The 22874-nt window shown below is 44.4% G+C and overlaps 1 protein-coding gene across 3 annotated transcripts in view; it reads left to right on the top strand.

The window, feature by feature from the left end:
• LOC122542986 (zinc finger MIZ domain-containing protein 1-like) overlaps positions 1-22872 on the top strand; it is a 92300-nt gene extending 69428 nt beyond the window's left edge. For all 3 annotated transcript variants that reach the window (XM_087984390.1, XM_087984389.1, XM_087984388.1), the window contains exons 17-19: positions 3123-3274; positions 15358-15594; positions 19938-22872. In XM_087984390.1, the coding sequence (XP_087840516.1) occupies positions 3123-3274; positions 15358-15594; positions 19938-20045 (497 nt within the window). In that variant the 3' untranslated portion in view covers positions 20046-22872. The remainder of the gene's footprint in view (positions 1-3122; positions 3275-15357; positions 15595-19937) is intronic.
• The last annotated feature ends 2 nt before the right edge of the window (positions 22873-22874 follow it).

Genomic DNA, 22874 nt, shown 5'->3' with positions numbered 1-22874 from the left:
GTTGCATCCAACCTCATGTTTGAATCCACCTTCTGCACGACCCTCTTGTCTCTCCTCTTCAATGCACACACCCTTTTAAAAGTAAAAGCATGTTTCTGTCCAGGGCTTAGTAACTTGCATACTAAATAAATCTGCCTGAGTGTTGTGTAAAACGTCATTTCTTCAAAACATTTGCTACTGCTCAGCTCTGGTCCCAGAGTGAAGGCCTCAAATCCACCAGGTAAGTTTTTGTAATCTCTTACCTTCCCAGAATGCTCTCTGTTTGCTTCCATTCGCCACCACTCACCTCCAGTCCCAGAGTGAAGGCCTCAAATCCACCAGGTAAGTTTTTATAACCTCTTACCCTCCCAGAATGCTCTCCACTCACTCCCGCTCAGCTCGGGTCCTGAAGTGAAGGCCTCAAATCCACCAGGTAAGTTTTTATAACCTCTTACCCTCCCAGAATGCTCTCCACTCACTCCCGCTCAGCTCGGGTCCTGAAGTGAAGGCCTCAAATCCACCAGGTAAGTTTTTCTAACCTCTCGCAGACTGCTCTCCGCTCGGCTCCTCTCCTGAAGTGCAGAATGATGGGAATTGGACAGTGGGCAGGCAGAAGGGATATGTTTAATTTGGCATCAGGTTCAGCATGATACTGTGGGCCAAAGGGTCCTGTGCTGTACTGTTCCATGTTCTATCACCACACCCAGTCTTTAAATTCGAAAGAATAAAGGCTAATGGTTCTTGATAACTCATGAAACAACCCCTTCATCCCAGGAATCAGCTGAAGGAATCCCTTTCAAACCTCCTCCAATGCCAGTACATCCTTTCTTAAATACAGGGAATGGAACTGTACACAGTACTCCAGTTGTGCCTCACCAACACTCTGTACTGATGTAACGAAGCTTCCCTGTTTATAAACTCCAACCCTTGGCAGTAAAGTCAAAATACTTGCGACATTTATAAGCTAATGTTCAGTGTTTCATGCAGGAGATCACCCAGAATCCTCTGCACTTGCGCTGCACTGTTTTGGAGACTACATTTTGTGAACTGGGTATCCAGGCAGAGGAAAACCCTCCATTTACAATACACATGTGCTGACCTCAATAGGCATTAGCACCAGATTGACAGAAAACAAGATTTATAGCCACTTTTGGCAGCTTGCTTTATTATTCATAGAGTTCATAGAATCCTTACAGCGTGGAAACAGGCCCTTCGGCCCAATGAGTCCATGCTGGCCGTCCGAAGAGTGTCCCGCCCAAACCCCATTACTCTACATTTACCCCTGACTAATCCACCCTAACCTGCAGATCCCAGAACACTGTGGGTAATTTAGCTCGGCCAATCCACCCTAACCTACAAATCCCTGAGCACTATGGGTAATTTAGCATGGCCAATCCACCCTAACCTACAAATCCTTGAACAGTATGGGTAATTTAGCATGGCCAATCCACCCTAACCTGCACATCCCTGAGCACTATGGGTAATTTACACGGCCAATCCACCCTAACCTACACATCCCTGAGCACTATGGGTAATTTAGCACAGCCAATCCACCCTAACCTACACATCCCTGAAGGAAACCAGAGGAAACCCACACAGACACGGGGGAGAATGTGCAAACTCCACACAGACAGTCACCCGAGGCTGGAATCGAACCTGACTCCCTGGCGCCGTGAGGCAGCGGTGCTAACCACTGAGCCGAGCCACCCGTTAATTGATTACATTTGCCGAAGAATAAGAAACTTCCTGGTTACTTTCAGAATATTGCAAACATATCGTCATGAAAGTTTATTAAATTGAACCTTGTCATTCACTTTGGAAATTGAAAGTTAAAATGGTGCACTGAAAATGAAAGTTCCTTTTTTTTTGTGTGTTTCTGGTCACTTATGGTGAGCTTGAGGTTCTGTTCCCACTGAAAGCACGGAAATTGATGATTGATTTCGACATATTTTCCTTTATACAAGGCGGCATAGTGGCTCAGTGGTTAGCACTGCTGCCTCACAGCGCCGGGGACCCGGGTTCAACTACAGCCTCGGGCGACTGTCTGTGTGGAGTTTGTACGTTCTCCCCCTGTGTCTGCGTGGGTTTCCTCCGGGTGCTCTGGTTTCCTCCCACAGTCACAAAGATGTGCAGGTTAGGGTGAATTGGCCGTGCTAAATTACCCATAGTGCTCAGGGATGTGCAGGTTAGGGTGGATTGGCCATGCTAAATTACCCATAGTGCTCAGGGATGTGCAGGTTAGGGTGGATTGGCCATGCTAAATTACCCATAGTGCTCAGGGATGTGCAGGTTAGGGTGGATTGGCCATGCTAAATTACCCATAGTGCTCAGGGATGTGCAGGTTAGGGTGAATTGGCCATGCTAAAATTGCCCATAGTGTTAGGTGAAGGGGTAAATGTAGGGGAATGGGTCTGGGTGGGTTGCGCTTCAGCGGGTCGGTGTGGACTTGTTGGGCCGAAGGGCCTGTTTCCACACTGTAAGTAATCTAATCTAATCCAGGGATGGTAATGGTAGTGTCTGGCCTGTTATCTGTAAGCTCTGATTCCGTAAGAATGACTAGACTGTGAGACAGCTCTGCCAATTTCGGGACTAGCCCCCACCCCAGACGTTGGCAAGGAGTTTGCGTGGTCCACGGGGCTCTCTGTGTTTTTGCCGTCATCTTTTCCGGTTCCAAGGTCAATGCCAGGTGGTCCGCCCGGTTTCATCCCTTTGTTGTGACGTTCTAGTGATTGATGCAACTAAGTGGCTTGCTCAGTGGCCATTTCAGAGGGCAGGTGAGAGTCAACCACATCGCTGTGGCTCTGGAGTCACGTGTAGGCCGGACCAGGTAAGGACGGCAGATTTCCTTCCCTCGAGGACATGAGTGAACTAGATGGGTTTATGTGCTGTCTGACTCTACGATTTGCTCAAGAGCCCATTTCCCCCAGCCCCGCTGTTTCACCCCCTCACCCTACCCCATCCCAGAATTTTGTTTGCTGTCTGGAAGTTGACTGGCGTTAAATAATTCACAATCCCCAGTCCCAAGCACAGTTTGAAAAGTTTGAAGAGGAATAACACGCATTTGGTTCTGTGTGTGTTTGCTCTACGATGCCTCCAAATGATGCCCTCAGTAAGGTGACACTACCGCGCTCTATGTTCAACAGATGCTGTCTATGCTAGCCAGGGAAGCTTGGCAGATTTTCCCCATGCCAACACATCCGTGAATGAGTTTACGCACGGACCACCCATGCCGTACCTGGCTGACGTCTCAAATATGGCTCCTGAGAAGCCCCTCGCCCACTCTGTGCTGGAGCAGGTAAGGCTTTGCAGTTTGGAATGAACCTTCCATCAGTTGCTCCATAGGTGTGGGTAGCCTCACTGGCAACAGAAACAAAGTTGAGTATGTAGAACTTGGAACATGATGTTACGACAGTTCGGTGAACCCTCCTGTCCAATTAAACCATACACCCAGAAAAGCTCACCTCATCTCATAAAGCTGTTAAAATATGAGTGACCAAGAACTCCCAAATTCCACTATTTAAAGAAAATATATCAATTTATTTTTTAACTCTGAAAGTGAACATTAAACGACAATTATTCACAATTCTAAACCTCCCTTTCTCTAAACTGCTTATTATCTGCCTCTAACTCTATAACAATATGCTGTTCCAATAAAACACTTATTAAGATTACATCAACTTAATTTCAAAACCACACAGCCGCTGTCATCTCCGGTATCTGTCTTCCTTCAGCTGAAGATCTCCCTGGGTCGTCATCTTTCCTTTAAACCGCAAATACATTTCACATGAAAAGGTATCTTTGAGAGAGAGTGTTTCCTTAATTTCTTGGATCTGTGTTGATGGCAATTGCTCTGTCTCCAATTTTCAAAATGCCTGCATTTTTATATCCCCAGCATCGGGTGGTCTCATTGGTTCGATGTTGGCAAAACAATAAATTCAAACTTGGTTGGGTTTTAGTATCCTGGGGTATAATTTAAACTGAGTTGTTAAATTTGAATTGCTGTCAAACAGCAACCAAAACTAAAGTATCCATTTCACAGCCAAATGTTACATTTTTTCAATTTTCCAGTACACTCAGAGACTGCTAGCTAGTCATATACACAGGTGCTTGCAAGCTCTCAGTTCAGATCAGCATTCACTCTCTCTGAAAGGTACAGCACACGTCTTCAACTTCATAACAATGAATAGGAAAGGTCTGGAGAGATATGTGCCAGAGGCAAGCAGGCAGGAATAGTTTAGTTTGGGATTGTGTTTGGCATGGACTGGTTGTACCCAAGGGTCTGTTACTATCAACATTCTGGGGGTTACCATCTACAACAATACAGCATCTGACCGTCACCCTCTTGACAGTCAAGAATTATATTGACTGAATCCCCCCACCACAATCAATGAGGGTTATCATTGATCAGAAATTGAACTGGACTAGCCCCACATAAACACAGTGGCTACAAGAGCAGGTAACTCACTTCCTGACCCCCCACCAAATCTTTTCCGCAACATCGACAAGGCCCAAGTCAGGAGTATGTGATCGAATAGTCCCCACTTGCCCTGGATGGGGGGCAGCTCCAACAACACTCGAGAAGCTCAACACCATCCAGGGACAAAGCACTTGATTGGCACTACATCCACAAACATCCACTCCCTCCACCCCCGACGCTCAGTAGCACCAGTGTGTACTACCTACCGGTGTAGCAACTTGCCAGATTTCCTGCAAAAGTACCTTCCAAAACCCACGGCCACTTCCATCTGGAAGGACAAGGGGCACCAGATACATGGGAACACCACCCCCCTACAGGTTCCCCTCCGAGCCCCTCACCGTCCTGACTTGGAAATATATCGGCCGTTCCTTCAGTGTCGCTGGGTCAGAATCCCGGGACTCCGTCCCGAGCAGCGCAGTGTGGGGTTCCCTACACCACACAGACTGCAGCGGTTCAAGATGGCGGCTCAAGACCTACGTTTCCAGGTCAATAAATCCTGGCCCAGCCGGTGATACGCCCCCAATCCATGAATTTTTTTTTTAACATTTCCAAAGAATCCTAAACCTGCAACATTTGCTTCGGCTTTCCACTTAGTCTGCTGCAGCTGCATTGGAAATCTCCGCGTTCTGGAGAATCTGCTCTTGGCACTTGGACAGGAGGTCAACGAGCGAGAACAGTCACCAGTCTTTTTCACTTCGATACAGTGTTGATCGACATTGAAGCTTGATGAAAGGCTCTGTTAGTTTGCACATACTGGGCCGGGGCTGAATCCCACAGATCCTGGCGGGTACAGCTGGGGGGTTGTCCACGCACACAGGTATTTTAACCAGGCCTATTGTTTACCCCCCTCACTCCCACCCCCAATCTATGGGTCACTCAAGCCATTTCACAGGCACTGTATGTGTGGTGGAGACCCACTCTCTTTCCAGTACTAGAGCCATAGAGCACGGAAATAGACCTTTCAGTCCACACTGACCACGATCCCAAACTAAACTAGTCCCACCTGCCCATATCCCTCCGAACCTTTCCTATCGATGTACTTATCTGAATGCTTTTTAAACATTGCAACCATACCTCCATTCACCACCTTTTCAGGATGTTCATGCCAGATACTAACCACTCTTTGTGTAAAAAAAGATGTCCCTCAATGTCTTTTTAAAATCGTTCTCCTCTCGCCTGAACAAATGGCTCCTGGGCTTGAAATCACCCCCCGCCTCAAGATGGTTGTCAAGACTTAGATGAATAAACGAAGGTGTTTGGCGGTGGGAGTAAACAGACGTATAGGATGTGGGGGACGCCTGCCATTCACCTTATCCGTGCCCCTCATGATTTTATAAACCTCTACAAGGTCATCTCTCAACCTCCTACCTTCAAGCGATGGAAGTCCCAGCTCATCATTATAACTCAAACCCTCCATACCAGGCAACATCCTGGTAAATCTTTTCTGAACCCTCTCCAGCTTAATAATATTCTTCCTGTAACAGGGAGGGCAGAACTGTACATAGTACTCCAGAAGAGTATTCCTGTACAACCTCGACGTGACGTCCCAACTCAAAGATCTGAGCAATGAAGGCAAGTGTGCTGAATGTCTCCTTAACCCACCCTGTCTTTTTTGACGCAAACTTCAAAAAATGTAGTTGTCCAATTTCCATGTCTCTTCTTACCCACTAGTCCACCTCGCCCCCAGCAGCTTCACCCTGACGAGATTCCTATTGTTCCAGACTCCTGGAGACTCCCAGCAATGACAATCCCCCTGGACGAGAGAGCTGCTGGGTCATTTGAATAACCAGCAGCTCTTGGAGACAAGTGTCCCTCTCAGACAGTAGCAGACATGGACCAGGCTTGACCGCCCTCAAAATATGTTAAGAAGGCAGCCCAGACCCTTGCTTTTTCCTCACTCAAAAGGCAGATGTGAAGTGGATGTTCCAGGTGTGATGCAGCTGGTCAAACCACTCGGCTTTAAGCACAGCAGAATGTATTTACACACTGCGGGGTTCAGACGCAAACAAAAGAAAACAGGATCGAGAATAACAACTATTTGAAAACCCAACTAACTCGGTCAAGCAGCTTAACTAAAGAGCTGTTCCAATTCCTGTCACATCCCATCAACACACCTCCTGGCAAAAGGTAAATTCAAAGATACCCAGGAGAGATTTCAGAGAGAAAGCCAGTCAGGAACCATCTGCTGAAGCATGGAACCTTTCTCCACTGCAGCAGCTTCTCACTGCCACAACGATAAGAAACGAGAGAACACCTGAACCGGGAGAACTAGCCACTCCTTTGCCATTGTTAGAATACACTTTTCTGCACCTCTGCCTTTACAACCTCTCTTGAAAAAGACAATAACCTTTTTGAAGTGACAGCATCATCACCCCTTAAAAAAAAGAACCATCAATACACAAAGATGGCTTCATTTTAAAACCCCTTAATCTTACTCAGTTAGTACACTACAACAGATATACATTACACTGACTGTAAACATGAACTCCTACATCCTATATGTCTGTTTATTCCCACCACCAAACACCTTCGTTTATTCATCTAAGTCTTGACAATGCGTCAGCAATCATCCTGCCACGTGTATAATTTGCAATTTGAATGGCTATAACAAGCTGCATCTAAACAGTAGAGAATTTGTGTCCTTAATTTTCTCCAAAACCTTTAAAGGGTTATGACCAGTGTGCATGATTGTCTCAGACGCATTAGTGGCAACATACACGTTGAAATGTTGTAACACCAATGCCAAGCTCACGGGCTCCTTCTTGATTGTTGACTATTTCCGCTGATGAATGTTCAATGTCCTGGAGAAATTACCAATAGGTCTTTCTATCTTCTCATCGTCTTCCTGTAAAGAGTGCAGCACCGACAGCCACATCACATGCATCGATAGCCACCTTAAATGGCGGCACGGTGGCTCAGTGGTTAGCACGGCTGCCTCACAGCACCAGGGCCCCAGGTTCGATTCCAGCCTCGGGCCACCGTCTGTGTGGAGTTTGCACATTCTCCCCGTGTCTGCGTGGGTTTCCTCCCACAATCCAAATATGTGCAGGTCAAGTGAATTGGCCGTGCTAAATTACCCATAGTGTTAGGTTCGTTAGTCAGAGGGAATGGGTCTGGGTGGACTGGTTGGGCCGAAGGGCCTGTTTCCACACTGTAGGGAATCTAATCTAATCTAAATGGCTTTGCGTAATTATGTGTGGCTCATACTGGGGCATTGGTTAACACAGCTTTCAGGCTGACAAATCCCTTCTGACAGTCTGCCATCCACTGAAACCTCTTCCCTTTCTTTAGTAATTCAGTGAGTGGAGCAGCCACACTGCTAAGATTTGGTCCGAATTTCCGATAAAACCTACTCAATCCCAGGAATCATGGTACCGCTGTCTACGTCGATGGTGTGGGGAAACTCCCCACTAACCTTTGCTTGCACATTGCGTGGAGCCATGTCTCCATGTCTGATAACATGACCCAGGAAGGTGACTCAGGTTTTGGCAAATTCACTCTTAGCCAGGCCTGCCTCCCGAAGTCGATCGAATAAATTTGAGGAATGCTGCAAATGTTCCTTCCATGTGTGACTCAAAATCACCAGGTCGTCGATGTACACCACACAATGCAGGAATGACTTTATTTGTTAGTCTTTGAATGTGGCTGACACATTTTTCATACCAAATGGCATGACTTTAAACTGATACAGGTGGAGGTGGGTTCTACAGATGCTAGAGATTAGAGTCTAGAAGGGGTGCTGGAAAAGCACAGCAATTCAGGCAGCATCCAAGGAGCAGGAAAATCAACGTTTCGGGCAAAAGCAAGGATTCCTGAAGGCTTTTGCGCGAAATGTCAATTTTCCTGCTCCTTGGATGCTGCCTGACCTGCTGTGCTTTTCCAGCACCACTCTAACCTTGACTTTAAACTGATACAGTCCACTCGGCGTTACAAAAGATGAAATTGTCTTTGCTGTTTCAGGTAAAGATACCTGCCAATATCCTCTAAGTCCAAACTGGAAGTATGCGTTGCTTGTCCCGTCTTTTCAACACAGTCTTCCAAACGTGGAATCGGATACGAATCAGTCTTTGTAATGGCGGTGACTTTGTGATAGTCCACACATGACTGTTGGGTACCATATGATTTTGGCACCATGACTATGGTGCTCCAGTCACTGCAACTCACTTGGATTATGTTGTCTTGGAGCATGCGTTCAATCTCCTTTTGAACCTATGCCAAGTTTGGAGGGTCATGCCTATAAAGATGTTGCTCACTTGGGACAGTACATCTACAGCATACATAATTAGATGAGTACTTCCCAGCTTATCTCTCCAGGTGATAGCAATAACCCTTTCGGGTCATTTTGATTTTTCTCAGGAAGGTAACTCAATAATTTATAACAATTGTTGACAACTTCCTCCTTGTCCAATATAATTTGAGGAATGCCCAATTCAGAATCCTCTGAACGTGGTTCTTCCCTCTGTGTTGTAACCAGTAACTCAGTCTCCTTTGGCTTTCTCTACCTGTCAAACTACCTTTTGAGCATACTCACATTATACACTCGTTGTGAGATTTCTTTCTTCCTGGAGTCCTTATCAAATAGTTCACCTCATTCAACCTCCTTTCGGCTGGATAAGGTCCACTAAACCTTGCTTTTCAAGGTTCACCTATCACTGGAAGTAACACTAACACCTTATCTCCATTAGCAAAATCAAGAGTTTTTGATTTCTTGTCTGCTTCCTGTTCCATCATATGCTGTGTTATTTTTAAATATGGTCTAGCCAACTTCTCCACTCTATTTAACCATTGCCTAAAACCTGATACACAGTCTCAATATGTGGTCTCTGAATTCTGACTCACCAATTTCTCCTTAATTACTTTTAGTGCTCGCGAGGCGAGGAATAGAGAGAGAGAGAGAGGAGTTGAACATGTGGTTATAGGGATGGCGCAGGAGGGAGGCTTTTGGATTCCTGGATAATTGGGGCTCTTTCTGGGGAAGGTGGGACCTGTACAAACGGGATGGTCTTCACCTGAACCAGAGGAGTACCAATATTCTGGGGGGGGAGGGGGGGGGGGGGGGGGGGGTTGCTAATGCTCTTGGGGTGGTTTTAAACTAATTCAGCAGGGGGATGGGAACCAAAATTGTAGTTCATGTATAGAATAGTGTTGAGAGTACTGAAGTCAGAACTAAGATTTCAAGATTGCAAGAAGGCACCGGCAGGCAAGAAATTGGTTTGAAGTGTGTCTACTTCAATGCCAGGAGCATCCGGAATAAAGTGGGTGAACTTGCAGCATGGGTTGGCACCTGGGATTTGAATGTTGTAGCCATTTCAGAGACATGGGTAGAGCAGGGACCGGAATGTTGCAGCTTCCGGGATTTAGGTGTTTCAGTAAGAACAGAGAAAATGGAGAAAGAGGGAGAGGTGTGGCATTGTTAGTCAAGGACAGTATTATGGTCACAGAAAGGACGTTTAAGGACTAATTTACTGGGATAGTATGGGTTAAGATTAGAAGCAGGAAAGGAGAGGTTACCCTGTTGGGAGTTTTCTATAGGCCTCCAAATAGTTCCAGAGGTGTAAAGGATGGGATAGCAAAGATGATCCTCAATATGAACGAGAGTGACAGGGTAGTTGTTATAGAGGTCTTTAACTTTTCAAATATTGACTGGGAATACTACAGTTCAAGTGCTTCAGTTTTTGTCCAATGTGTGCAGGAGGGTTTCCTGACACAGTATGTAGACAGACCAACAAGGGGCGAGGCCACATTGGATTTGGTGCTGGGTAATGAACTCCGCCAGGTGTTAGATTTGTAAGTCGGTGAGCACTTTGGTGATAGTGACCACAATTCGATTATGTTTACTTCAGTGATGTAAAGAGATAGGTATATAACACCAGGCAAGAGTTACAGCTGGGGGAAAGGCAATTACAATGCAATTAGGCAAGATTTAGGATGTATAGGTTGGGGAAGGAAACTGCGGGGTCCTTGATAAGTATGTACTGGTCAGGCAGGGAGGAAGTTGTCGAGTACAGGAGCTGTGGTTTACAAAGGAAGTTGAATCGCTTGTCAAGAGGAAGTAGAAGGCTTCTGTTAGGATGAGATGTGATGGCTCAGTTAAGGCAATTGAGAGTTACAAGTTAGCCAGGAAAGACCTAAAGAGAGAGCTGAGAGAGGCCAGGAGGGAGCATGAGAGGTTATTGATGGATAGGATCAAGGAAAACTCTAAGGCTTTATCAGGAATAAAAGAATGACCAGAGTAAGATTAGGGCTGAAAATGTGTTGCTGGAAAAGCGCAGCAGGTCAGGCAGCATCCAAGGAACAGGAGAATCGACATTTCGGGCATAAGCCCTTCTTCAGGTATGCCTGAAACGTCGATTCTCCTTTTCCTTGGATGCTGCCTGACCTGCTGCGCTTTTCCAGCAACACATTTTCAGCTCTGATCTCCAGCATCTGCAGTCCTCACTTTCTCCTCAAAGAGAGTAAGATTAGGGCCAATCAAGCATAGTATTGGGAAGTTGTGCGTGGAGTCAGAGGAGATAGGGGAAGCACTAAATGAATACTTTTTGTCAGTATTCACACTGGAAGAAGACAATGTGGTTGAGGAGAATACTGAGATACAGGCTACTAGACGAGATGGGATTGAGGTGCATACAGAGGAGGTGTTAGCAATTCTGGAAATTGCAAAAATGGATAAGTCTCCTGGGCCAAATGGGATTTATCCTAGGACTCTCTGGTAAGGCAGGAAGGAGATTGCCAAGCCTTTGGCTTTAATCTTTGTCATCATTGCCTACAGGAATAGTTCCAGAAGACTGGAGGATAGCAAATGTTGTTCCCTTGTTCAAGAAGGGGAGTAGAGACAACCCTGGACCTGAGGGCTTTACTTTGGTTGTGGGTAAAGTATTGGAAAGGGTTATAAGAGATAGGATTTAAAATCATCTGGAAAGGATTAAGTTGATTAGGGATAGTCACCATGGTTTTGTGAAGGGTAGGTCGTGCCTCACAAACCTTATTGGGTTCTTTGAGAAGGTGACCAAACAGGTGGATGAGATTGATGTGGATTTCAGTAAGGCGTTTGATAAGGTTCCCCACGGTAGGCTAATGCACAAAATATGGAGGCATGGGATTGGTGGTGATTTAGTGGTTGGGATCAGAAATTGGCTAGCTGGAAGAAGACAGAGGGTGATGGTTGATGGGAAATATTCATCCTGGGAGTTCAGGATCTGTTTTGAGTCAACTGTTGTTTGTCATTTATATAAATATAAATGACCTGGATGAGGGCATAGAAGGATGGGCTAGTAAAATTTGATGACACTAAAGTCAATAGAGTTGTGGATAGTGCTGGAGGATGTTGTAGGTTAGCACTGTTGGTTCAGTGGTTAGCACTGTTGCCTAACAGCGCCAGGGACCTGGGTTCAATTCCAGCCTCGGGTGACTGTGTGGAGTTTGTACATTCTCCCCCGTGTCTGCATGGGTTTCCTCTGGGTGCTTTGGTTTCCTCCCACAGTCCCAAGATGTGCAGGTTAGAGTGGATTGGCCATGCTAAATTGCCCATCGTGTAAGGCTCATTAGTCAGAGGGAAAAGGGTTACTCTTCAGAGGGTTGGCGTGACTTGTTGGACCGAAGGGCCTGTTTTCATACTGTAGAGAATGTAATCTAATCTTTGTGTTTCCATGAGAAATGATTCATTCCAGGAATGAGTCGTGTGGACCTTCTCTGAACTGTTTCCAGTGCAATTTTATCATTTTTCACATTACTATACACAGTATTCTGAAATGCAGTAAAATATGCCTATGTTTTTATTCTGTTCCACTTGCAATAAAGATCTGATTTCCGCTTGCCTTCTTAATCACTGCCTGTACCTGCAAGCTCACTTCTTGTGATTCTTGTATTAGGACACCCTGATCTCTCTGCACCACAAGTGTTCTGTAATCTCTCTCCATTTAAGTACGATAGATTGGTTGTCCTTTATCTGAACATCCAAAAACCAAAAAGACATAAAAACCCAAGCTCCCAGACAGACCTGAAAGCAGATGATCAATGTTTGTATCACAAGATGGACCCAGGTTCTGGGAACTTATTAGCCTTTTAATTATAATAGCGTGCCCAGTATCTGTTCCCTGGTGATACTTATCATGTTAATGTATCCATTTTCAAACAGCCTTTTCATTCAGGTAGCTGAGGCTACACTTTAATTTAACTTCAAAATTCAGAAGACAGGTTCTACTTTGAAGTGAAGACATGCTTTTGACTTTGTAACACTTTCATGACTTAATCTCTCTCGTTTGATTAATTTTCAGTCACGCTTTGCTCATTCTTAAAGCTGTCCAATCTTCAAATCTTTGCGGGATTATCTTTGTTGTTCTGCCACTTTTTTTGCCACATGCTGGTTATCATTGAGAAATCTTTACTCCATTCCCTTACTGTTTCCCTTTCATCTTCCTTCACATTATCCCTCTTCTGCACCAGATGGTTTAAAACCCCCCTGAGTTATTTGGTTCACCAAAGCACTGCTCCCAGCACAGAGGAGATTTGGTGGCCATCCCCACAGCAAAACACCCACTTGCCTCAAGGCCAGATCCCCAAGAATGGAAACTTATTTCTCCCACATCAATCTTTGAGCCACACATTCATCTCTCTCATCTTACCTGCTCAGGGATTGCCCAGCAATATTACCTGGAGTAGCTTTTGGTCTCCTTATCTGAGGAAGGGTGTTCTGGAGATGTAGGGAGTGTAGCAAAAGTCTACCAGACTGATTGCTGGGATGGCAGGATTGATATATGAAGACAGACTGGATTGATTAGGACTATATTCAATTAAATTTAGAAGATTCAAGGGGGATCTTCATAGAAACCTATCAAATTCTAACAGGACTAGACAGGGTTAACATAGGCAGGATGTCCTTGATGACCAGAGAGTCCAGAATCAGGGGTCACAGTCTAAGTGTACCAGTAGGCCATTTAGGACTGGGATGAAGTGATTGAGTTTTTTTGAAGAACTAACCAAGAGGATTGGGGTCTAGATTAGAGTTGTGCTGGAAAAGCACGGCAAGTCAGGCAGCATCCAAGGAGCAGGAAAATCGACATTTCGGGCAAAAGCCCTTCATAAGGAATAGAGGCTTTTCCAGAACCACTCTAATCTAGACTCTGGTTTCCAGCATCTGCAGTCCTTGTTTTTACCTAACCAAGAGGATTGATGAGGGCAGAGCAGTGGACGTGATCTTTATGGACTACAGTAAGGTGTTCAACAAGGATCCCCATCGGAGACTGGTAGCAAGGTTAGATCTCATGGAATGCCAGGACAACTAGCGATTTGGATACAGAATTTGCTTGAAGGTAGGATGGTGGTGGAAGGTTGCTTTTCAGACTGGAGGGCTGTGACCAGTGGTGTGCCACAAGGATCGGTGCTGGATCCACTACTTTTTGTCATTTATATAAATGATTTGGATGTGAACATAGGAGATATAGTTAGTAAATTTACAGATGACACCAAAATTGGAGGGATACTGGACAGCGAAGAAGGTTACCTCGGATTACAAAGGGATCTTGAACCGATGGGCCAATGGGCTGAGGAGTGGCAGATGGAGCTTAATTTAGATAAATGTGAGGTGCTGCATTTTTGGAAAAGCAAATCAGAGCAGGATATATACTCTTAATGGTAAGGTCTTGGAGAGTGTTGCTGAACAAAGAGACCTTGGAGTGCAGGTTCATAGCTCCTTGAAAGTGGAGTCGCAGGTAGATAGGATAGTGAAGGCGTTTGGTATGCTTTCCTTTATTGGTCAGAACATTGAGTACAGGGGTTGGGAGGTCATGTCGCGGCTGTACAGGACATTGGTTAGGCCGCTTTTGGAATATTGCATGCAATTCCAGTCTCCTTCCTATTGGAAGGATAATGTGAAACTTGAAAGAATTCAGAAAAGATTTACAAGGATGTTGCCAGGATTGGTGGGTTTAAGCTACTGGGAGAGGCTGAACAGGCTGGGGCTGTTTTCCCTGGAGCATTGGAGGCTGAGGGGTGACCTTATAGAGGTTTATAAAATCATGAGGAGCATAGATAGGGTGAATAGACAAGGTCTTTTCCCTTGGGTTGGGGGAGTCCAGAACTAGAGGGCATTGGTTCAGGGTGAGAGGGGAAAGATATAAAAGGGACCAAAGAGGCAACGTTAGAGGGTAATGCGTGTGTGTAATGAGCTGCCAGAGGAAGTGGTGAAGACTGGTACAATTACAGCACTTAAAAGGCATCTGGATGGGTATGTGAATAGGAAGGGTTTAGAGTGATATGGGCCAAGTGCTGGCAAATGGGACTAGATTAGGTTAGGATATCTGGTCGAGTAGGACCGAAGGGTTTGTTTCCATGCTGGACATCTCTATGACTCTAAATGTCTTCACCCAGAGAGATATGAGCCTGTGGAATTTTCTACCACAGAGAGCAGTTGAAGCCAAGTCATTGCATGTTTTCAAGGAGTTCAATATAATATTTAGGGCTAAAGACATTGAAGGTTATTGGGGGGTAGCAGGGAGAGAAGGAAGCAGCAACAGGGGACTGAGTCGGGTGATCAGCTCATGGTCACATTGAATGGTGTAACAGCCTCAAAGGGCTGAATGGCTGACTCCTGCTAGTTCCTGTTTCTCTGAAGTGTTTGTCTTTTACATTTTTTGAACTTATACTTCCACTTCCCACTTGTATCTTTGCAGCATTTTTTAAATATGTGAACTGCAGTTTCCTTGCTGATGGTTCTGAAGGGTAAATTCACCCAGGATCAACCACCATGAGAATTGCTTATCGTTGGGGTTAAGAATGCATGATGGAGTTATGAGCCGTGTTGAAGGCTGGAATACACAGATAGTGTTTGTTCATGGACTGGAGAGAAAAGAAATGTGCATGTTATTCCATTCTTTAAAATCATTGTTTCCATCTTCTGCTCCCAGATTCCTCATTCTGGAACAGTGGACCAACCCCACATGACTGTGCAGCCAGGAGTCCATGCACATCACCTCAGTGCTCAGTCGTTGCACCATCGCAGCCCATCCCAGCACCCACGGCAGCTCCAGCAGACAGGCGTCGGTGTCCATTCACGTGGCGAACTGTCCTTCAACCCATCTGCAATCATGGAAGCTCAGGCAAGCAGCCAAGGAGCAGCTGATGTCCCTGAGTCTTCTCTAGAAGTAAGTGTGGGGCATTTTACTTTTTCCCAGCCTTGTATGCTCTCAACCTCTGCAGGACTATTCAGGTGACAGGAAGACTGACTGGCTTTATCTTTGCTATGAACCAAACGGTCATGAATTCTTAATGCAGTGAAAACTGTCTGACTCCTTCAGACTTGGTCTTGAAAACTGCATTGTGTTTGTTATTTTCCAAGTTGAACATGTCTACAATTCTCTGAGATGTTACTTCGTGCTGCATAGCTCTTCAGCTGAAAAATATTAAACCAAAATATTGGCGTAAAATTACCAGTATTTCCCCAATTGCAACTTTATTTGCTATAGTCAAGCAATGCCTCAGGACCATGCCTGCAGTCCAGATAATTGACTAGGAAGTTGGAGACAGAGGGAAGAGTTGATGAGAATGCACTCAAATTTAAGCAGACTCCCTTAGGGATCCATTAGCTTTTCACTAATTTATACATGATTTAGACTTAAACAAATTCCACACAATCCACCTATTGATCAGTGTTTGTTTTTTTTTGTTGAAGACTACATCTGTATGATGCGATATCCCATCCTTGGTGACACTTTTCAATTTTAATCATGGGAAATAAAACACTGCTGGTACTTCTGGTAGAATTCACAGATGTGAAACTGGTTCCAAATCCCTTCAGCGATCAAACTCCAACTCTGAAACATTTTTGAAACATCGCCCATCATGATCCCCTTGTGAAACGCTGTGACCACATCTGCAGCGTCGGTTGCATGAGGAACTTTGCCTCAGAGTTGATGAGCTTGTTATCTGAGCTTCAAACACTGCGGCACATCCAGGAGGGGAAGAGTGACCTGGACACTGTTTCAGGAGGCAGTCACACCTGGTAGATTAAGCACTTCAAATTCAGTCAGTGGCCAGGGACAGCAGCTGAGGCAGGTTGAGGGATTCTGCAGTCGGGAACGGAGGAGCCTTAACTCTTGACTTTGTCTAACATGTACGAGGTATCGGTGCTTGTGTGGATGAGGAAAAGGGCTGCAGGGAGAATGAGCCAACTGACCAGTCCACTGTGGTACAGGAGACCATTCAAGAGGCGGAAGCAAAAAGACAAATGGTAGCAGTAGGGAATCCCATAATTAAGAGGGATAGATGGTATCCTTTGTAAACAGGATAGAGAGTCCCACATGGCCAGAGTAAGGGATATCTATGACCGGCTTGAAAGGATATTGGAGAGGGAGGAGGAAGAGGATCTATGCTGGAACGAACAACATAGGCAAGACTAGGAAAGAGGAGCTGTTGGGTGATTATCAGGAGCTAGAAGCCAAATGATAAAACAGGTTCCCAAAGGTTATAATTTCCAGATTACTGCCCAAGCCATGTGCGAATTGGCACTGGCACATGAGAATAAGGGAAGTGAACAAGTGGCTAAAAGATTGGTGTGAGAAAGAGGGGTTCCTCTTCAAGGGGTACTGGCATCAGTATTGGAACAGGAGGGATCTGCACTGCTAGGATGGTCTCCACCTGAACTGAGCTGGGATCACACAACTTCAGGTTATAGTCTGACAGGTTTGTTTGGAAGCACTAGCTTTTGGAGCACTGCTCCTTCATCAGGCACCTGATGAAGGAGCGATACTCCGAAAGCTAGTGCTTCCAATTAAACCTGTTGGCCTATAACCTGGTGTTGTGTGATTTTTAACACTGTACACCCCACTCCAACACCGGCATCTCCAAATCTTGAGCTGGGATCAGTATTCTGGTGAAAAGGGTACATTAGGCTGGTTGTCAGGAATTTAAACTAGGAAGTGGGGGCAAAGGGAAGGGTAAAACAAAGTAGAAGGCTGGATTCAACTGCGTGGAAAGAAATGACAAGGAAGAGGAACTCAGGAGAGGTTATTAAAGTCTCCAGCACAGATACAAATACGACAGAGAGTTTGGAAAGAGGTCAGCAAACAAACTTCAAGCACACTTGACAATGAGAAGAGGGACAGTTAATACAGGACTGAAGGTGTTATATCTGAATGCACACAGTATAAGGAATAAGGTAAGTTAGCTTGTGATGCATATTGAACTTGGCAGGTAATGGCGTGGTGGGCATTACGGAGACGTGGCTGCAAGGGGATCAGGAGTGGGAGCTAAATATTCCTGTCAAAAAGATAGGCAGGTGGGCAGAGGGGGTGGGGTTGCTTTATTAGTGAGAAATGAAATGAAATCAATAGTAAGAAACAAAGTATGGTGTAGAATCTGGGTGTGGGTAGAACGGAGGAACTGAAAAAGGTTAAAAAAAACCTACAGTTGGAGTTATGCAGAGGCCTCCAAACAGTAGTCAGGAGCTGGGGCGCAAGATATGCCAGGAGATAGAAAAGGTATGTGAGAAAGGCAAAGTTCTAGTGATCATGGGGGATTTCAATATGCAGTGGACTGGAAAAATCAGGTTGGTAGTGGGTTGCAAGAAAAGGAACTTGTGGAATTTGTACAAGATAGCTTTTTGGATCCACTTGTGGTGGAGCCCATTAGGGAACAGGCAATACTGGATTTAGTGTTGTGCAATGAGACAGGCTAGATAAGGGAGCTTCAGGTGAAGGAACCCTTAGAAGGCAGGGATCATGAAATGATTGAATTTACTCTGCAATTTGAGAGGGAGAAGGCAGAGTCAGAGGTAACAGTATTACAGCTGAATAAAGGCAACTACAGAGGTATGAGGGAGGAGCTGAGTAGGATTGACTAGGAGAGGGGCCTAGCAGGAAAGACAGTGGAACAGCAATGGGAGGAGTTTCTGGGAGTAATTCAGGAGACACAGCAGAGATTCATCCTGAGGGAAAAAAAAGCATGGTCCAGGAAGGATGAGGTAACCATGGCTGACGAAGGAAGTCAGGGATAGTGTAAAACCAAAAGGGAAACCTTATAATGTGGCAAAGGGCAGTTGGAAACCAGAGGACTGGGAAGCTTACAAAGACCAACAGAGGGCAACAAAAAAAAGAATAAGGAGAGAGAAGATTAAATAATAGGGTAAGCTAGCCAGTAATATAAAGGAAGACTGGGGAAGTTCTTTAGATATGTAAAGGGTAAAAGTGGAGCAAAAGTGGAAATTGGACTGCTGGAAAATGACACTGGAGAGAGTTTGGGAAAGTGTGAGGTCATGCATGTCGATAGGAAGAAGCATGGACTATTTTCTCAATGGGGAGAAAATTCAGAAGTCTGAAGTGCAAAGAGAATTAGCAGTTGGAATCCAGGATTCTCACCAGGTAAACTTGTAGGTTGAATTAGTAGTTAGGAAGGTAAATGCAACGTTGGCATTTACTTTGATAGGACATGAATATAAAAGCAGGGATGCACTTCAGAAACTCTATAAGGCTCAGGTCAGACCACATTTGGAGCATTCTTGGGTCCCATATCTCAGGAAGAATGTACTGGCCCTGGAGCATGTTCAGAGGAGGTTCACAAGAATGGTCCCAGGTATGAAAAGCTTAAAGTATGAGGAACATTTGAGGAGTCTATACTTGATGGGGTTTAGATGGATGAAGGAGGAATCAAATTGAAACTTACACAATACTGAATAGATGTTGGAAAGATGTTTCCACTGGTTGGAGAAACTAGGATCTGAGGGCAAAGCCTTGGAATAAAGGGAAGATCTTTTAGAACAGAGATAAGGAGAAACCTCTTCAGCGGTGAATCTATGGAATTCACTGCCACAGAAGGCTGTGGAGGCCAAGTCATTGAGTATATTTAACACAGGTTCTTGAGTATCAAATCACTGAAGGGTTACGAGAAGAAAGTGGGAGAATGCGGTTGAGAAACTTATCAGCCCTGATTGAATGGTGGAGCAGACTCGTGGGCTGAATGGCCTAATTTTTGCTCTTGCGTCTTATGATTTCAGATTACGCATGATGCTACTGAATGGCTGAGCAGATTGGAGGTCCTGAATGGTTTACTCCTATTAATTTGTAGTTTGTATCTATCAATTCCTTCACATTTCTGGGTATGGAGCCCTGGGCACTAGGTAGTCACAGTAGCTTGTCCAATGTCATATGCGAAGTTTGACGATGAGGTGACAACCAGTGAACGTCATCATCAGAGAAAACAATTTACCCGCACCTCGATTGTGGAGTAGGAGGCCACTTAAAGAAATAGTTTAAAGAATATGTTTGAGAATATAAGGGGAAAGAGATTAAGGTCAACTCGTTTCACCTTGAGAAGTGATCTGAGCATTATTATTTTTCAGTCTCTTGCAAAGCTGCATTCCAAGGCCAGAATTTATTTAATATTTTTCCAGCTGAGTAATTATATATAGCTTCCACCTTATTGTTTAATTCAGTTAATTTGTCTTGAAAATATTGATATCTGAACTGATCTTGATTTCTCCCTCGTTTCCTAGCTTCTTCCAGACATCACAAACCCAGATGAACTGCTGTCCTACCTAGGACCTCCAGACATGCCGAACAACAGCAATGATGATCTTCTTTCCTTGTTTGAGAACAACTGAGAATCTTGCCCCTCACCCAGTGGGGTGAGAACACTACAGTACCCTTTGGCCCACCACTACTGAAGTTCAGCTGATGCATCACTGCCTCGTGTTGTTGACAGTGCAAAGCTGATGGCAGATGTCTGTGTGGACCGTGCGAGAAGGAGATCCATCCAGACCCATTGTAAAATGCCACCTCCCATCTTTAGAGTTTGAAATACCTTTGGAACACCACTATACTGACCAGGTTGGAAAGGCTGGCAAGCGGGAAGAAAGCAAATTCTCTACCATCAATGGTTGCCAAAGCGAATTCTCTACCATCAATGGTTGCCAAAGCGAATTCTCTACCATCAATGGTTGCCAAAGCGAATTCTCTCCCATCAATGGTTGCTAAGGCATCAGCAGGGTAATCTTTTACTATGAATTTCTGGATTTCAAAACATTGGAAGGCAAATGATGTGGAAGACTTCAGCGCAGCAATTATCCCCAGGCCACTAATTGCAGACGTTTTCTTTTTTTCAGCTGAGGAATGGTGTGGATTATTCTCTACATTCACTTTTGAAGTGAGGACTGATATCTTGGGAGTCAAATGCCACGTACAGAACCTCCTTCCCAAAGTACAGTGGCTTTCCTGGAACCCTGCACTTTTGTTCATGTAAAAAACAAAGAGATGAATGAGCATCGACACTGACTCCTGAATTATTGAATAGCACGCAAAAAAAAAAGGACCAATTATTAAATTTTTGAAAAAAAAAGCACAAGAGATTCTAAGTGTGTAATGTAGGAATACCACAGCACTGAAGAGAAAGAGCTCTCTTCTTCCCTACATTTCACAACCTGTGAGTAAAGATATTGGACATCACATGATTTGAATATAAAAGCAGTACACAGAGGTGATGAAATGACAGAGTACTGCGTTGTTATTCCATTTTGATGAACGCATACCTTTTGACCATTTTTGTTCTTTTGTATATTTGAAAAATACATTTCCCTAATTTTAATGGAGACTTATCTGAACACATCAGTACTGTTCTACACGTTGTAGTTTTTTCACCAAGTGTACGTGGTACTGAAATTCAGCTTGCTTCCTCTTTTAAGTACCTTTTAAATGGTCCTTCAGCAAAACAATTGACAACCTAGAGGTCTACAGCATGGAAACGGGCCCTTTGGACTAATATGCCCATGCCCCCCCACTTTTCACAATGAAACTAGTCCCATTTGTCTACCTTTGGTCCATATCCCTCCATACCTATCCCATCAATGTACCTGTCTAAATGTTTATGAAATAATGAAATTGTACTGGTTTCCATCACCATTTCTGGCAGCCCATTCCCGATACTCACCAAGTGTGAAAAGCTGCCTTTCTGAACCCTTTTGTATCTCCTCTAGTTTTAGACTCCCCTACCTTGGGGAAAACCTGTTGATTATCTACCTTATCTATGCCTCTCATGATTTTAAAGGTCACCCCTCATGCCCATATGCTCCAGGGAAAAATAGTCCCAGCCTATCCAACCTCTCCTTATAACACAAACCTCCCATTCCAAGTAATATCCCTGTAAATCTTTTCTGGACTGTTTCTAGTTTAAGATCTACAGCAGAGCAACTTGAACAGCACTCCCAATGTGGCCTCACCAACAAGCCATCCTATCTCTTACATCCAGTGCTCTGAGCGATGTAAGCAAGCATGGTGAAGGCCTTTGTCACCATTCACTTTAAACGCACTTTAACCAAAAGTCTTTTCCCTCCCTTTACTGTGTCCCTGGCCACCTTGAACAGTAAACATGCTCTCGATGAGTAATGTATTTTCCCCTGCCTAATTAGTTTAAACCTTGCTAGTGTTACCCAGGAAATCTCCCTGCAAGGATATTGCTCCCCCTTTCGGTTCAAATGCAACCTGTCCCTCTTGTACAGGTCATGTCTACTCCAGAAAGGATCCCAAAGATCCAAGAACTGAAAATCCTGCCCCCTACACCAGCTCCTCAGTGAAGCATTCATTTGCCTATCTCTCCATTTCTGTCCTCACTGGCACGTGGCACTGGGAGTAATCCTGAGGGGACTACCCTTCAGATTCTGCTTTTTAAACTTATCTTACTACCTGTAATCATTTTGCAGGAGCCCATCCCTTTGCCTACCTATATCACTTGTAACAATGTGCACAATGACCTCTGGCTGTTCATCCTCTGCCCCCTTTAGAACATTCTGCAACTTCTCAGAAGAGCTGAGAAACACCAGTGTTACTGAATTATACATAGCAACACACTTACACCAGGTTCTCTGTGACCTGCTGAACAGTCATCATGACTGTACCAATATCACAGCTGTCATTCACTTTAATGCTGCGTGAAAAGCAACATCTTTATACAATTTACAACAAAGGAGTTGGTTCAAAAACAGTAGTCATTGTGTGAAAAAAAAATCTTTTTAAATTTTCTGTATATGCAGATATTTTTTGGTGGATGTGATATTAATTTCAAGATATTCATGAGATATTAAAGGTGGCTCAGATAATTAAGTCAATTGTGTGTAGATCTGGGTTTTAGGTTTATTGAATTCATCTCCTGTGTTAGGATTTTTCTGGGGATGTACTAACCTCAGAGACGATAAATGCTAATTGTTTTTTAAATTTCTATTTTTAATGTAATATAATTTAAAAATCAAATTATGTGAAACAAATAAATGAGATGCAAAACAAATGCACAATGAGAAAAAAGACAGATTGCCATTTAGATGGAACTCCTAATAAAACTGACACCCTCCACAGCCATAACCAAAATATAGAGGGGGCATGAACTGGTAAAAACAGACAATTTTCATAAAGGTACAACAAATTAGTTGAATAGCAAGAGAGAC

Source organism: Chiloscyllium plagiosum, unplaced genomic scaffold, assembly GCF_037043375.1.
Source record: "Chiloscyllium plagiosum isolate Xiang-an unplaced genomic scaffold, Cpla_swu_hap1 HiC_scaffold_48, whole genome shotgun sequence".
In the NCBI taxonomy this organism is placed as follows: Eukaryota; Metazoa; Chordata; class Chondrichthyes; order Orectolobiformes; family Hemiscylliidae; genus Chiloscyllium; species Chiloscyllium plagiosum.
The sequence above is the reverse complement of the archived record's forward strand: the minus strand, read 5'-3'. Positions and strand labels throughout refer to the sequence as shown.